The following is a 16,392-nucleotide window of genomic DNA, read 5'->3' as shown; positions in this document are numbered from 1 at the left end:
TTGGGGAAAAAGTCTTACTTTGTAGCCCAAGGACACTCTTGTTTTGTAGATTTTCACATCCTCAGACTGAAGTCACCCCTTCTCTGGCAATGGTCTGTTCTGATGGCAATATTTTTCAATAGAAACAGTAGCAGACTGAGAAGTATATAGTGTTTCTTAACAGGTTATAAGTCTTTTCTCTGTCCAGAGTTACCTTTTCCTCAGATGGGGATCTGGGGCTGGGCATTCCAGAAGTGGCTGCAATGTCTTACAGAACTGTGATGGCAACATACATGCCCATTAACTGCATCAGGATGCAGTGATGGATGGAGAAACACATTGCTCTTTTTCTCATCTAAGAAAAGATAAAAATGACCCCAATTGACCAGGCACAGACATTACTTATCAAAATGGTTTGGAACGCACATTATATCACTCAGTTCATGTTAACTCAAGAGCAAAACAAAAGTCCAGCAAATTATGCTTCCTACAGTCAAGTTAGGCTTCAAAAACTCAAGTAAATATCCATCCATCCATTTACTTACTTGATTTATTTTTACACAAGGTCTCACTATTAGCTCAGGCTGGTCTTGAACTCAGAATCTTTCTAGCTCTGCTTGTCAAATGCTAGGATTATAGTTGTATACCATACCTGGCTCTATTTATTTTTTTGAGATCTGAACTGATTTTTATGTCTTTCTAAAACCTGTGTGCTCCTTTCTCTAATTTAACAAAAATGTACTAAGCATGGCAAGCTCCAGAGATGCAAAATAATTAAAAGGATCCAATTAGCCTAGTGCCGGTGGCTCACACCTGTAATCTTAGCTACTCAGGAGGCTGAGATCTGAGGATTGCAGTTCAAAGCAGCCCTAGCACAAAAAGGTCATGAGACTTTTATCTCCAATTAACTTCCAGAAAACTGGAAGTGGTGCTGTGGCTCAGGTGGTAGAGTGCTGGCTGAAAAGCTCAGGGTCAGTGCCGAGGTCCAAAGTTCAAGTCCTAGGACTATACCCCCCGGCAAAAAAAAAGAAAGAAAAAAAAGAAAAAGAATGTAATTCTAAGGGTGCTTAGGAAGTATAAGTGGCACAAGTTATAATGATCTTTTTTTTTTTTTTTTGCCAGTCCTGCGGCTTGAACTCGGGGCCTGAGCACTGTCCTTGGGCTTTCTCAAGGCTAGAGTTCCAATATATGTGGTACCAAGGAATCGAATCCTGGTCTTTGTTCATGCTCGGCAAGCACTCTAACACTAGGCCAAACTCCTTGTCCTATAATCTTGACTTTTTGTCAGTGCTTAACAAGTTGGTCTTTCTTTTTCTTTTTCTTTTTTTTTTTGTCACAGTCTTGTGGCTTGAACTCAGGGCCTGAGCACTGTCCGTAGGCTTTCTCAAGGGTAGAACTCTACCATTTGAGCCACAGAACCACATTGGGTTTTTTTCTATATATATATATGGTATGGAGGAATCAAACCTGGGTCTTCGTGCCTGCTAGGCAAGCACTCTACCACTAGGCCAAATTTCGGCCTCAGACTGGCTGGCTGTCTTGTTTTATTTATTTATTTACTTACTTACTTTCTTACTTACTTACTGTCAGTCATAGGGATTGAACTCTGGGCCTGGGCGCTGTCTCTGAGCTCTTCAGCTCAATGCTATGGCTATACCACTTGAGCCACAATGCCACTTTCAAGTTGGTCCTTCTTGCATTCCTCTCTTAGTATCTGTGGCCCCATACTCTCCTAGTTTTATTTATTAATTTTTGATTAATGATTCTGTCTCCATTGCCAATGATACTTTCCATTCAGGCTTAGTACTGGTCCTACTTTTCTTGTGAATCCTACCTACCCTCTGCCTCTAAAGTAGCTGATATTATACAACTGTGCCACTACACCCAGCTCATTAAGCTTTTTATGATAGCTGTTGAATTCTGATTGTTCTTTCCCTGGGCATACTACCACCATCACCAGGCAACCATCTAACACACCACTGAAATACTCTTTCTATTGATGTCTGCACAAATATTCTTCCCCTGTTCTGTTTAGTCTTCCCACAGATGGTTTTCAGATTAAAAGGATAATTCATCAAAGAAGAAATGCAGTGCCATGTAGCAAAACAGACCTGTTGTTCTTTGTCTTAATTTTTTAAAGTTGGGTATTATAAAGAACTTTTCCCTTCAGTACACCTAGAAGTGCCTCACAAATTTTACCAGCTACCTACCGTTCATATGTAGAGATCTACTGTAATTTGTTTAACCACTTCTCCATTGAAGGTTGTTTTCAGTCTTTAATGACTTTAATGTTCAGTGAGGGTCCTAAAAGAGTCATCCTTCCATATATGTGAGAGTCTATCTTTGGTAAATATGTAAAAGTCGAATTCCTAGGTCAAAGGCTTTGTGATAAGTACTGTCAGTTTGCCCTTCACAAAGGTTGTACCAACTTTCCCTCCCACTTTCTGTGTAAGAACATGCCTACTTCCCCATCTGCCCAGCCAAGTAAGCTATTAAACTTGAGGATTTTTGACAGCTTGATATGTAAATAATATTTCTCATTAGATTGTAATGTGCATGTTTCTTGTGAAGAGAAAAGGTGAGTACCGTGATTTATGTTTTATGATGGGTTATCTATGTCAACTAGCTGTGCTTTGGAGAATAGGGACAAGTATGAAAGCAGAAAAGTCATTTAAGCCATTATTGGAATACAGAAGAGAAAGCGTAGTATCATGGATTAGAATGATAGCAATGGAGACAAGACAGGTTTTGGAAATGTTTTGGAGGTAGACTTCACCAGAATTCTTCATGGACTGGACACAGAGAGTAAGTAAAAGAATGTCTACATTCTCTTTGGCTTAAGCCATTGATAGGGAATAAGGCTACTTAATTTGAAAAACAGTAAAAGAATCCAAAATTTAAAAGTTATTCTTCTTCTACATACCTTTTTTATTGTTGGGATAATATATAGAGGGGTTATAGTTACATTTGCCAGATAGTAAGTGCATTACTTCTCACATAGGGATATCCCTTCTCATTCTCTATATAGTTTTTAAACTCACAGGCTATGAACTTAAGTAGTTTCCTATCAATACATTTATTTCCTTCCCAACTTACCTCCACTCCTTTTTCTCTTTCTCTTTTTGCTAGTCCTAGGGTCTTGAACTGAGGCATTGGCGCTATCTCTGAGCTTTTTTGCCTAAATCTAGCTCTGTTCTACCACTTGAGCCATAACTCTACTTCCTGATTAAGTGGAAGTAAGTGTTTCCTTTTCTACCTCGTTTCAAATTACAATCCTCAGATCTCAGCCTCTCAAGTAGCTATGATTACAGTGTGTGCCATCAGAGCTGGCTGTTCTTATCTCAAAGAACTTCTGACTACTTCCTCTGTTCTCATCTCCTCAAATCACTGCCATCTAATTTCTGTCTTCCCTTTACTAATATCTTTCTTTTTAAACTAATGGCCTCCTTGGACTTTAAATTCTTTTTTCTTGACTTTCAGCTTTTAGCTAGAGATTAATATTGTTGATACTAAATCCGTTGGCTTTTCTGGTCCTCTTGCCTGGATATTCTTCCCCTATATCTTTCTTTCCTCACATTTTAAAATCTTGGTATTTCCATAGGATTCTATAGTGGGTTTTCCTTTTTTTTCTTCCTGCATATCTTCTCATTGATTCATCTACATCCATGAACTGTCATTTATTCAGATGACTCCAGCATGGATCTCTTTCCTGAGTTTCAGATCTATTTAATTATGTAGTACAGAGCTTCACTTTGACATCTCAGGGACACTTGAAACTCTCAACATGTTTACATGTAAACTAATTATCTTCTTTCCATACCCTGCTTCTCTTCCTGATTTTCCCATCATGATGAATGACATACCCATTCTCCCATTTACTTGAGCCATGCATTTCTTTCCATTTTTTCAATCTGTCAAATACAATTAATAATCAAATCCAGTTGTTTTATGTATTTATTGAATTCTTCCCCTCCTGCCATTACTAGTCTTACTGTCCTTGAAGTCTATCTACCTTTATAATGCTCAGTCTCCTAACTTAACAGTGTTACTAATAAATTCTCTGAACTGGAGTGATCTTTCTAAAACAGATATGCGATCACTTAAAAATCACTGGGTGTGATGGTGGTTCATGCTTTTAATCCTATTTAGGAGGCTGAGATTTGAGGATCATAGTTCAAAGCCAGTCTGGGTAGAAAGGCATGAAATTCATCTCCAGTTAACTACCAGAAAACTGGAAGTGGAGCTGTGGTTGAAAGTTGTAGAGCCCTAGGCTTGAGCAAAACAACTCTCAAACATCACTCAGGCCCCGAGTTCAAGCCCCATGACTGACAAAAAAATAAAATCAAATAAAATCAGTGGCTTTCCAATTGGACTTTGGATAAGTTCAAACTGTTTAGACAACACCTTTTACAATATAAGACCATGTTAATCTTTCTGGATATAGCTAGCTTTCAAGACTTCTGCTATGCATAAATAAGAAGTATTTATGGAGAACCTTCTACCTGCTGGTCACTGTCTTTTATGCTGAGTCTTATGATATACCATTTAACTTCAAGGTTTTTACTACAATATTATCTTTGCCTAGAATGCCTTCTATTTAACCTTCCCACTTATGTGGCTGGCTTCTACTCATTCTTGCCTACTTGTTTCAAGCCCTTATTCTATGATTAGATATCACCTATGAGCTCACATGCAAATGGCACCTCACAGTTACATGATCAACTCTGCACTTACTGGTTCTTTAATATAAGATCCTGTGGTGCAGAGACTATTGTTTTCTACGACCATAATCTAGTACAGTGCAAAATCAAAATGCAAATTGAAGTTGTGCAATGAATTCAATCTAATCACAGGATTTTGTGTAAATGCAAGACAATTTAAATCCTTAGGCCAGTACTACTGTCTTTATTCTTAGTGCTGAGGATTGAACCCAGGGCTTGCCTGGCACTGAAGTATATTCCTAGCCCTTTTTTTTCTCATCAAAACCTACCTATTGAAGCAGTCTTCACCTTTATGCTATTGCCTTTGTGATATCCTTGTTACAAAGAAGGAACTGGGAATGGAGAGCAAAGTTGCCCAACAGGATATTGGGGCACTGGTTACAGACTTTCAGTATACCAAGTAGTGAGGTTATCTATTATAGCATGGCCTTGTAATCTCACTTTGTGCTACCAGTGCTCCAGTGCTAACTCATGATTATTGGTCCTTCCTGGGCCTAGATTCCTTTCATTTCTATGTTTTATTTAGTCAAAACAGCTTTAGGATGTAGTGTGTGTGTGTACACATACATGTGAGCACTTCATTTTACAGATACCATACTTAAATCTTTTCTCTACTTGAGCTTGTACAATTCCAATGCTGAAGAATGACAATTCTAGAGGAAAAGAAATAAAGATGATGGGTTTTTCTAGGCTTTACATTTCAAGAATAGTTTTCTGAAATGGCTACTAAAGTTGACTAGCAGTCTTCCTTACTCCTGCAATATGACATTTTTCCATGGGAATTAGCATTTAATTGGGGTAATTTGCTTTCTGTGGAAAGCAAAGATTTCTTTGAAGAGAACCAATGTGATAATATTTTACCAGCTCATGCTCTGAGACCTGTTTCTGAGAAACAGGAAGTGAACCTGACTGGTCTAGTCATAAGTGTCCCTGTTTGTGACGCAAATACAGAAATCAAATTTGGAAAACAAGATATGTGGGTGTGAGGCAATCGATAATAGTCCAGGATGCTACAACAGAAGCAAGAAAGCCTTCAACTAAATGCCATTCATTTTAATAACACTCTGAGCAGTTTGATTTCCTCAGGACCCACTGGTGATTAGAGCTGGATGAGTTTGAGTTCCTTAGCAACCATATGTGCTTTTGAGACAGTCATTAGCCTTTCAGTTAATCCCTTCAACCCTTTACTTTTAAATGTATGACTGACATTTAAAAAGAAAAGCATGTTTCAGAAGTGCTTTCTGAAATGTCTAAGAGAGAAATGACAAGGAATTAATAATAAAAATAATAATGATAATAACTGTCCTGAGAATTATGCACAGGTGAAAGAAGTAATGTCCTAGATGCCCAGCCTGTGCCTGCATTTCAGGGCATTCTAGGTTTCTGAATGCCCTGTGGGCAAAGGGCAAGGGAGGTGAAATGGTTCTGAGTTTCAGCAGTCTCCTCATGCAGCTAGGAGCAGTGGTACAGAATCTGTCAGAAGCATATCTCTAAAGATGGGGTGTGCAGTTTGGGTGGTGGACAGGCTGACTGGGCTTGGGTATAAGGGAATGTGACACGTTTTCTTCCTCCTTTAGTCCAGTGAGGCTCCATCCCAGGTTGAAGGGTAGGAGGGTAGTGAGGGTGAAGCTCTTTTGTTTATTGATTGTTTAATTGCACCAGAGGCTGTTTGTCCAGGGCCCTTAGCCAAGAGCATTATTTTCATAGGTAAAGTGAGGTTGGGCAGGTTTCCCATCCCCTTCTCTAGTTTTGAATAGGGCAACCCAGAAAGTTCAGCAAAACTGGAGAATATGGGATCTGTGGTATTCTGCAAGTCAGGGGCACGGTAAAAGCACCTGGACTGCTGGTAGGATGGTTCTCCAGTCCTAAACACTGTTTACAGCTCCGTCCAGAGGAGGGATACAGGACTCCACTCTGTGCAGCCCGGGTCAACTACAGGCGTTAAGGGCACAGTTGTTATTGCTGCACCTGGTTGGGTCCCTCACTGCGGCCTGGGTCCCCTTCGGTGGAACTCTGGGTTCCTTCAGTTGGGCCAGTGTGGCTCCCGGTGCTCCCGCCTCCCCCACCTAGCCCCCCCCTTCCCTTCCCAAGGCGACCACCTGTGCCGCCCCACTTACCCTCTGCCCCGCAGAGAGGGCCCCGGGGGAGCAGAGCCCTCCCTGCTCCCGGGTGGCTCAGGGGGAGCTCGACGCTTGCCTCAGCCCTTCTCTACGGGAGGATCAGGTTCCTCCCCTCCTCCCCCTGGAGCTCCGGCCGCTGCCACTACCGCCGCCGCCGCCGCCGCCGCCGCCGCCGCCGCCACCACCACCACCACCAGCGCCGCCGCCGCCTGCTTGCATGACACAGCAGAACCGCAGCTGCTGCAGCAAGTCCAAACCATCCACCCAGGAAGCCGCCCAGCCCGAGATCGGGAGGGGCGCAGGGGGTGAGCCAGGGGTCCCAGCCGGGCCGGGCCCCCCGGGGACCACACACTCCTTCTCAGCCCTGGGGCAAGGAAACAAAATGAAGCTCCAGCTGACTAGGCCAGGCCGTGGAGGAATGCTGGGTTTGACCGCAGAAGGGAGGGGACCAGACAGGAGGGTGGGAAGCAGACCCCAGTGAGGCGCAGGCTGTTTCAGGTAAAGAAGGTAAAGGCCCCGAAGTCGAGGGCTAGACCTGGAGAACTTTAAAGGAGTTCCAAGAGAGGTAAGGAGAAAAGAGACCTTGAGAAGAGACCAAGGAAGAGGGATTGGGGCTCTGCTGCAAGAGAAAGATTAGGATCGAGTATTTGGGAAAGCCAAACTCAGACCCAGGCTGAAAGGGGAGACAAGAACTGAAAAGAGGAAAGGGGTAGAAGAATTAGGCATGGGATTGGAAATGAAAAATTGGGGGATTTATAGAATTAGAAGATTTGTAGTAATTATCATGGTTGATGGGGGTGGAAAAGAGATAGTCAAAGCAAGACCCTAAGAAAGGATAATGTCCCATCCTACTCTGGGGTTCTTTGGAAATTTCTCCATAATTCCCCCTAGCCAGTCTCCTAAATAAATGGGAAGGCAAGAACTAAAACTAAGTAACAGCAATCTACCATTGATTCATAGGATAAAATCTCCATGCCCTATAAAAACGTAGCAGAGCATTAGAATTTAAAGTAGAAACCCCTACAGGGGTTATGAAACAATAATACTGGAAATACTCCATACTGTTGCAGCTTCAGCACATCACAGGACTTCTAAGTCTTTCAAAGCTGTTTGTTGCATATTCTAGTTAACTACTAGAAATGAGGACAAAATTAGTGGCTCAAAATAGTAAAATAAGTACCTGCTCCTCTACACATGTATACACATTTTTATGAATTTCTTGTGCCTAGCAGGTACAGTTTGATTTACAGGATAAGAATGCTTTTCTAATGACTGTTTCCTACCAACTACAGCACACTTGACAGCAGACAGTCTTCTTGTCACCATTTGAAAGAGTGTGCGGTCAAAGAAATGCAAAAGCTGCCACCTTGGTATTGTTTCTCCCTTGCAGGTCCTAGCTTCATACCTCACTTCCTGACACAAACAACTTTTTACTGTTGTCAGCAACAAAGCCCTAATATAGCTTCAGAAGAGAAAAAAAAAACAACGGCATTACATTTGCCTCTTGTGAGCATCCTCAACAGTTACCAGAGGAGTGCAATTCCAGCAAGCTTTGACACTGGTGAGAATAATTACCAAATGCTTCATTGTTTTTGTTGTTGTTGGGGCATTTCTGTGGCCTGTGACTGACGCGCAGAGGGACAGATCCAGGTTTTTCTTTCTTTCTTTCTTTCTTTCTGACTTTGTAAAATTTAATCTGGTCTGATAGAAGACTCATTGCTCTTGGGGGAAATAAAGTAGGAGCCATGAAATGTCATTTTAACAGAGCGTGGGTTTGGTGACTGTAGGAAAGGATTTAAGGACGCTCGCTCCTTCTGTTCAGCTCGCTGTGGAACGAGCCCGGGCTCCACGCACTCACCGACGCCACAGCTCCCGGATGCTGTGGCTCCCTTATCAGGGCTTCTGCAGCGCCAGAGGCCCCTCGGGGATGCTGCGAGGGGCTCCTGGTGGGTGGCGGCACCGCGGCGGCGGCGGCGGCGGCGGCGGCCTCCGCCAGTCCTGCCGCTGTTGTTGCTGCTGCAGTCACGTGGGAGCCCCTTTAAGTTTCCATAGAGAGGCCTCCCGGTGTCACATGATGGACATGATATAATGAAACTACATTGTGGAGAGGAGAGCATTAGGAGAGCCCACGGCTACGAAAACAAGTGAGTGAGCCGAGGTGGAGGAAGAGAAACTACGCCACCTCCCCTGCAGCGGAGTGCACGCAGCAGCCTGCGTGACAAGTGGGCGGCGGGGGGCAGGGAACGGGGTCCTCGGCCCCGGCCCGGGGACCCGCTGCCCACGCCACAGACAACTTTTCGCCGGCAGCCTCGGCCACCCCAGCACCTGTCCCCGAAGCCTCGCCACCCTGGAAGGGACATTCTGGAAGAATCTACGTGCGCATCCTTCTCCCCGCTGGCCGGGCTGGGCTGGGCAGGAACCAGAAGAGGGATCGCCGCAGCCCGGGCTCCGCCAAGGCCGGAGGTAAGTTCCGTGGGGGTGGCAGAGCCGGTCCAGCGGGGCGGGACGGGACCTCGGGTCCCCGGCCAGCGGCTCGGGGCTCCGGGAGGCTGCGTGACCGAGGTGTCTTTACGCCCAGCCAGGGTGAAGGGTGGATCGCCAGTGGGGAATTTTCCCCCCGTGGACGCTGGCGAATCGCTCCCCTAGGCAGCCCCGGTTCCCACCCTCACGCTCCGGGGAGCCCTCCTGGGCCCCGGGCAGGGGTCTGCGGTTCCTGCCGGGATGTGGGGCAGAAGGGCGAGGGGAGGTAGGGCCGTTGCGTGAACTGGGCATGTCGGAGCTATTTCGCCATGTTTGTGTTGCTAAGAGCACTTTTTCCCCCTTGGCGGTGGCTGGATGCCACATGGCTCCTCCGGAGCGGCGGCCGGGTCGAGGGAGTTGTGTGGTTTTTTCTCTCTCGCTCTCAATGTCCGCATTCCAGCTAATGTTGCGCAGATAAAATTCAAACTTGAGGTAAACAGTAGAAGAGGAGGGGGGAGGGCGCGCGCGGGGAGGGGGGGCTGTTTCCATTTCGAGATCCCACCTCTTCACTGCGCGGAGACCGACGTCCCCAACTCTGCTGCTCCGCCCCCGCCCTGGCTGGCGGCGGGAGACGGGGCTGGGGTCCCGCTTCTGGGGAGGACCGGGTCCTCTTCTCCCCCGGGAGCCCCGGCCGGGGCCGCGGTCTCTGTCCGCCGGAGGGACGCCGCACGCCCAGGTTGGCCCGGAGCCGGGGGCGGGGGGGGGTCAGCGCGGCTGCCGGGAGGGGCTGGGGGCTCGGGGCACCTGACCCTGTTGCTTCCAGCCAAGCCCGGCGGGCGGGCGGGCGGGCGGGCGGGGCCCAGGCTTCCCGGAGGCAGGTGACCTAGCAGGTGTGCGGGGTGGGCATTTCTGATGGCGGAGTCTCTCGTGTCCAAGAGGCGTGGGGCGGCTGAGGGAGCGCGTGGGTAGAGTTGCGACTTGGGCTTGGGGGGCTCAAATTAGGAAGAAAAACCAAGGAGGACCCCCCTCCCGCCGCCCTGAATGCCTGTGAGCTCACAGCCTGGCGGCTGCGGGAGCGGATGACGAAGGTGAGGGTGAGCTCCGAGCTTCGTCATGCGGAAAGCTGTGGGCTTCTGACAGCTTGTGGCCGCGCTCCCCCCTCGCGTGCGCTCGGGGCGGGAAGTGTGGGCTGGGTGCTCCCCGAAGGGTGACATCTGAGAGGGGTGGGGGCGAGGCCGGGGGTCCCTGGACGCCGGCGCGAGGTGTCAGGGCGGAGGCAGCCACGTGAGGGGTCAGCAGGGGCGCTGAAGCTGGCAGCTGGGGGCGAAGTGCGTAGCAGAGTCGTGACGGGGTGACACGCAGCAGATGGGGGGGCGGCGGGGCCGGGCGCCTCCCACGCGGCGCCCGGGGCCGTGCGGCGGGTGGGTGCGCGCCAGCGCTCCGGCTCGGCTCCGGGGAGACCGTTTCCGGGCCGGGAGCGCAGGCGCGGGCGGGGCCGGGCGGTAAACAGGGTGGCGCCCTCTGCCCTCCCGCCCCCAACTGCCGGGGCGCGCGGCCGGTGGCGCTGGGGCGGGGGGGCGGGGGGGGGCGCGGTCGCGGCTCTGGGCCGCGGCGACGGGAGCTCGCGCCGCTCACGGCCGCCCCCGCGCGCCCCCGCGGCCACTCGGCTGGCTGCTCTGTTTTTGTTTTGATGGAGTCCGCGTGCAGCTGACGCGTGTCGAGTCACGTGCTGGGGGCGGGCGGGGGCCGGGCGGGGGCGGCGGGGGCTGGGGAAGGGTCGAGGTCCCCCGCTGGATCTGCCCCGGGGGAGTCCGGGCTGCGTCGCGCCGACTCGGTCGCCTCGGGGCCTCAAGAGCGGTATTTGGTTCGTCATGGTCCCAGCATCCAGGGCCTCGTCGGTCCCCGAGGCTGCCAGGAAGGTAGGCGGCGCTGATTGGCTCGGGAATCCGTGGGACCTGACAGGTGTGTGGGAAAGGGCGGCTGCCTGGAGACCCATCCGTGGTTCTTCATCCCGACTGCACGTGGTGACCCACCTCGCAGCTCTGACTGGAGTTCCGAGGCCGGCCCAGGGCTCGGTCAAGGGAGCTGAAATCATCCCAGCGGTCCAGGTAGAGTGGAGGTTTACAAACCCCACCTTCTTCCCCAGCCATTTTGGTGTCCGATGAAGACGAGCATGATGGCTGGAAGTCCGAGCCTTGTAGACGAAAAGTTAAGAGAGTTTTTACGGACCGGTCACTTCACGAGGTCTCTGCCGACACACTTGGTAAAAATGATGATTTTCGTTTTGCATTTGGGGATATGGAAGCTCAGGCGCTTAAGGGGATCTCCATGATCACCTGTGGAAGTAGGAACAGCTGCGTGCTGTGAGGTGGAGGGCCAGTGAGTTTGTAGGTGGGCTTTTTTTTTTTTCAGCCAGTCCTTGGGCTTGAACTCAGGGCCTGGGCACTGTGTCCTTGGGCTTTCTCAGTGCTGGAGCTCTACCACTTGAACCATGGCACCATTTCGGGCGTCTGCGCATGTGGTACCGAGGGATTAAGTGAACCTAGGGCTTCGCGCGTGCGAAGGAGCACTCTGCCACTAAGCCACACTCGCGGCCCTGCTTTTTGGTTAAGGTTTTGGGTGGGTTTTTGTTTTTTGTTGTTGTTGTTGTTGTTAAGGTTTTTGTCAATTTTATCTGATTGAAAGGCAAGGGAACCACCTAGTCAATTTTTGGCAGCGCTAACAGGCTACTTTTTCCTAGTAATTTGAACAGGACAAGTTCTCCTCAAATACTGTTTTCTGTTTGGTAGGATAGTTTAACAAAAATGTAAAATGAAGGGAAGATTCCAGAAGATTCCTCTATTTCCCATGCACTTAGATGAGCATCTGAATAATATTCAGATGTGGACATGATGCAGGTTTGGTGGTCACATGCTGAATCGTAGCCCAAATACCATTCTGTCGACAGAGTATGAGAAGTTTTGTTATGAAAAATTTGGGGGTGGGGGGAACAACTTCTCCCTGTACAGGAATTTCCCTTTATATCTCCCATTTTCCCAGATTTGTTTTCGTTTATATTCTGTACAGATAGAATCTTGGTGAGAATGTCTGGGTAAGTGAGATGTCTGGGTAATCCACTTTTTTTTGAAAATGTGCTCGTTGATAATTTTCTCTAAGGATATTCTAGACACGGTAAATAAAAGCTTCTCCTAAAAAAAGTATCTGTGGGGCCAGAAATTGGGCCTAGCGGGAGAGTACTTGCCTACCATGCACACAGATGGGGTTCAGTTCCTCAGTACCACATACATAGATAAAAAGCTGGAAATAAATGGTGCTGTGGCTCAAGTGGTAAAGCTCTAACATTGAAAAAACCCAAGGACAGTGCTCAGGCCCTGAGTTCAAGCAGCAGGACTGGCCAAAAAAAATATATGTGTATATATATATATATATATGTTTGTAATTATAGTACTTTTGTGACCACTGTGTTATTATGATGATGTCATAAGTAACTTTCCTTATATTTCTGCTAATGGTTGCTATCATATTGTTTTTTGTGTGGGCATAGTTATATCAATTATCAAGTTTTAAGGATTGGTTTTCACACTGCTGCAGATTGGGGTGAGGAAAATTTAAAGATCTACCCAGGTGCATTGATGGCTCACAACTAGCTACTCAGGAGACAGATCTGAAGATCATGTTTGAAGCCAGACCAGGCAGGAACGTCCTTGACTTATCTCCAATTAACACTCCCCCACCTCCCAAAAAGGCCAGAACTGGAGCTGTGGCTCAAGTGATAGAGCAGTAGCCTTGAGCAAAAAAAGCTCAGGGACATCTCCCAGGCTGTGAATTCATAAAAAAGAAAAAAATAATCCATACAGTCAAACCCTACATAAAACATGACAGTCTGGTTTTCACCACATTTGGGGTTCTTTTGCTCAGTTCCTCTTAGTGGGCTCCTTTGCATTTTGGGCAGAGGAGGAAATTTGCCTCAATTTCACCTCAGAAAGCATTAAACATATCTTCAGCATGTTTCCCTGAACCCTGTATACATACCGTATCATTCATTTATCACACCATGTCATTGCATTTTTTGCATGTTGGATGCTTTACTAATATCCAGGCTCCTCAAAGGTGGATGTGATGATTTTTTTAAAAAAAATTTATGTAATGCCAGGCACACAATGAGCTTTAGATTGATTACATTCAGGAGGGAGTGTGGTGAGGCACACCTATAATCTTAGCGCTAAGGATGGTACAGGAAGTTCTTGAGATGAGATCTAGGCCATCATGGACTCCATAGTGAGTTCAGGGCCAGCCTGAGCCACATGGTGATACCCTGTCTCAGAAAAGCATACAAACAAAACAAGTTAATTCATTGTATTAGTTTCCTGTTAAATTTGTCGATTTGAAATGCATTACCTATCTTGCTGATTACCTCTCTTGATGTGTTGCACGTTCTGAGCTATCCTTACATAGGTGATAGTTGTTAGGTTTAAAGAAACAACAGAATGTTACTACTAACACATTCTTGCAAAAAGAATAGAGAAGTGCTTTTCACTCTTCACTGACCTGCCTGGATTTTCTTGGTTATTAATATCGGGGGTGGGGGTGATGTTCACCATTGGTGCCACTTCACCTAATTTGAGGAGAAAGAAGAGGTACAGCATAAACAGTGAGCATGCTTCCTCTGCTGTGTCTTGGCAGAGCACTGATGCTTCGTCATGTTTCAGATTTGTCTTCAGGGGTACCTGGAGAGCAACGCTGTCCTGTTGGGCTTTCTGATATGAATTATTTCTAAAGCTTATTCATATTTCTAATGAAATACCCAGTGTGTTCACCATCAACTACTCCAGACCACTGAACACCGAAAATGTGGCCAGGGTGGCCTAGTCACTTGTGGCTACTGTATTGGAGAACCCAGAAAGAGGTTTTGCTTCTACTTGATTCTTCGTGGGCTTAATGGCAGTAATTCCTAGTCACAGATTATAAAGTAGTTGTTGGGGTTATTTCCACCTCTGTGAGGTCTTCATGTAGTAGAACATTTGTATGTTCTGTGAGCGGTTCAGATTATCCTCTTTCTCAGGAGCAGAATAGAGTGGTTGGACATAATTGCAATAATAGGAATCCTTTGGTTATCTAAACCAAAAACGAAAGTGCTACAGGTTGAAGCAGTACTTCCCTAAAATATAAGGAGCAGGGTCACGGTTTGTCTTGCTGGCCTCCAGTCCGACTTCAGAAAGTTTATGGAGAGGTTGAAGACTGAGCACTTGTAACTACACTGTCTTCACAGTTTTGCCAGGCAGACCGTCTCTCCAGAGACTGTCACTTTGATTTTTTTCCTGTAGAATATGTAGCAGAAGTTGTTACTCTTATTTGATGACAGATTGAAAAATAAAATCATAAGAAGACTCAGTGCTCAGATCAGAAGGATAAGTATAAATCAAATTGAAGTAGTTTTCTGTTGTTTTGTCTACTAGTCCATATACTCGTCCAAAAGAAATAAAATCCCTGCTCTGAACTAGGCTAGTTAGAAAATTTAGTTTATAAAAGCAAAGGTAATTAATATACTGTGTTATTTCTCTTCTCCTTTGTTGTCCTTTGGTTAATCTCATATTGTTACTGTATCTGACTTTGTTACCTCTAGTATATTGTATATACGTTTATTTGTTTATTTGAAATAGGAAAGGGAAAGGGGGGAAACAAGATGATTGGGAAGGTAGGGGGAGGGAAATGGGGACAAAAACATAAGAAGGGGCGTTAATGTGTGAGAAATAATGCACCCACTATCTGCAGAATGTAACTGTAACCTCTCTATACATTACCTCGATAATAAAAAAATAAAATAAAAAAATAAAAGGTAATTATGTTAATAGAATCTAAAAAGAAGACTGAAAGTATTGCTTGGAATATGGTGTGACATTGAGGAAATGATTGCAGTATGGGATGTTTATTTCTTAATTCTGTAACCTGTCTGTGCTAGTCCCAATACCCAAGTTAGAAATTTTTTCAAGACTTTATGGAAGACATAAATAAAAGCAGGTGTTGAATCAGATAGATAGCTACTGCTGGACAAAATACTTATATAAAAGATACGTGGCTTGTCAAACATCAGTTTAGAATAAATACCCAAAGAAGGAATAGATTTTATTAGATGTGGAAGGATTCTGTATGGTGTTGAGGATGGGGAGTTGGATGTGACTAGAAGGGATGATGCAGGTAACTGGTCTAGTGCTGTTAAGAGACAATACATAATTTATTATCTATACATCAAGGAGACCAACCTGTTTTATGCTGTGACATGTGGCTGAGTTTTAAACATGCCTCCATCTACAATGGGTTGTTAGTGGGACACACACTATCTTCTCAGTATTCTGGCACTAAATGTTCAACAAATGAAAAATTCTTATTATAGAGTACATAAAAAACAATTGGAAATACAAACCTGTTGTCAAAAAGAAAGTCATAGGATGCATTCCAAGGTAAGATACGAAATGGTTTGTGATGAGGGGATGGTCTAGTAAGTCTTCATAATTACTTTGCAGATACTTGTGGAATGACCTCTTTGGTGGGACAGAAAGGAAAGATGCAAACCTGTCAATCAGCTGTGTATCCCATCAATTCCCCGGTTGACCTTTGAAACCAGACCAAAACCCAATCATAACAAGACAGAACCTTCACTGCCAGTAGCAACAACACCAAACTCAGCCAAACAAATAAAAGCCAAAGGGATTTAGCTTGTTACTTTTGTGGTTTTATGGAGAATGTTCTTTTATTAGTTATTCCATGTAAAATACTTGCAGCAAAATTTATATCTGACTATGTAATTATTTAGTAATATTCAAATTCCTACTATAGGAAAATCAAAGTACATTCTAGTTATAGGATTAGATGAGATTGGGCATGGTGGGGCTATAGGATCCCCTATAAATCCCAGCTACTTGAGAAGTAGAGATTGTAAGGATCATGGTTTAAGTCAAGTATAAGCAAAAAGTTTATAAAACCCCCATCTCAACCAATAAGCCAAATATGATGGCATGCACCTATCATTTAAACTACTGGAAACCATAGTTAAGAAGATCTTGATTCAAGACTGGCCCTGGAGTAAAAGCACAAGACCTTACCTGAAAAAAAAA

General features: G+C 45.8%; 2 protein-coding genes across 2 annotated transcripts in view; one reads left to right on the top strand and one right to left on the bottom strand.

Moving 5' to 3' along the window:
* LOC150063583 (uncharacterized) overlaps positions 1–9,842 on the bottom strand; it is a 27,111-nt gene extending 17,269 nt beyond the window's left edge. The window contains exon 1 of the mRNA XM_090333309.1: positions 8,679–9,842. Within this exon, the coding sequence (XP_090189435.1) occupies positions 9,389–9,829 (441 nt within the window). The 5' untranslated portion in view covers positions 9,830–9,842 and the 3' untranslated portion in view covers positions 8,679–9,388. The remainder of the gene's footprint in view (positions 1–8,678) is intronic.
* On the top strand, positions 2,436–16,392 carry LOC150063582 (uncharacterized). The gene is made up of 5 exons (XM_090332242.1): positions 2,436–2,463; positions 6,832–7,125; positions 8,211–8,381; positions 9,128–9,283; positions 15,802–16,392. Exons 1-5 carry the CDS (start codon positions 2,436–2,438, stop codon positions 15,894–15,896), a joined length of 744 nt encoding a protein of 247 aa, XP_090188368.1. The 3' UTR covers positions 15,897–16,392.

This window comes from Megascapheus bottae, chromosome 5, assembly GCF_031878675.1.
Source record: "Megascapheus bottae isolate mThoBot1 chromosome 5, mThoBot2.hap1, whole genome shotgun sequence".
Classification (NCBI taxonomy): domain Eukaryota; kingdom Metazoa; phylum Chordata; class Mammalia; order Rodentia; family Geomyidae; genus Megascapheus; species Megascapheus bottae.
Note: the sequence above shows the minus strand (reverse complement) of the source record. Positions and strands in the feature narration are given on the sequence as shown.

Excerpts from the sequence above, each read along its gene's own strand:
- LOC150063582 (XM_090332242.1), top strand. The coding sequence starts at position 2,436 with ATGCCTACTTCCCCATCTGCCCAGCCAA. Across the intron at positions 2,464-6,831 it reads TTCCCCATCTGCCCAGCCAA|AGAGGGCCCCGGGGGAGCAG; the intron begins GTAAGCTATTAA and ends TCTGCCCCGCAG. Across the intron at positions 9,284-15,801 it reads GGGCTCCGCCAAGGCCGGAG|ATACTTGTGGAATGACCTCT; the intron begins GTAAGTTCCGTG and ends ATTACTTTGCAG.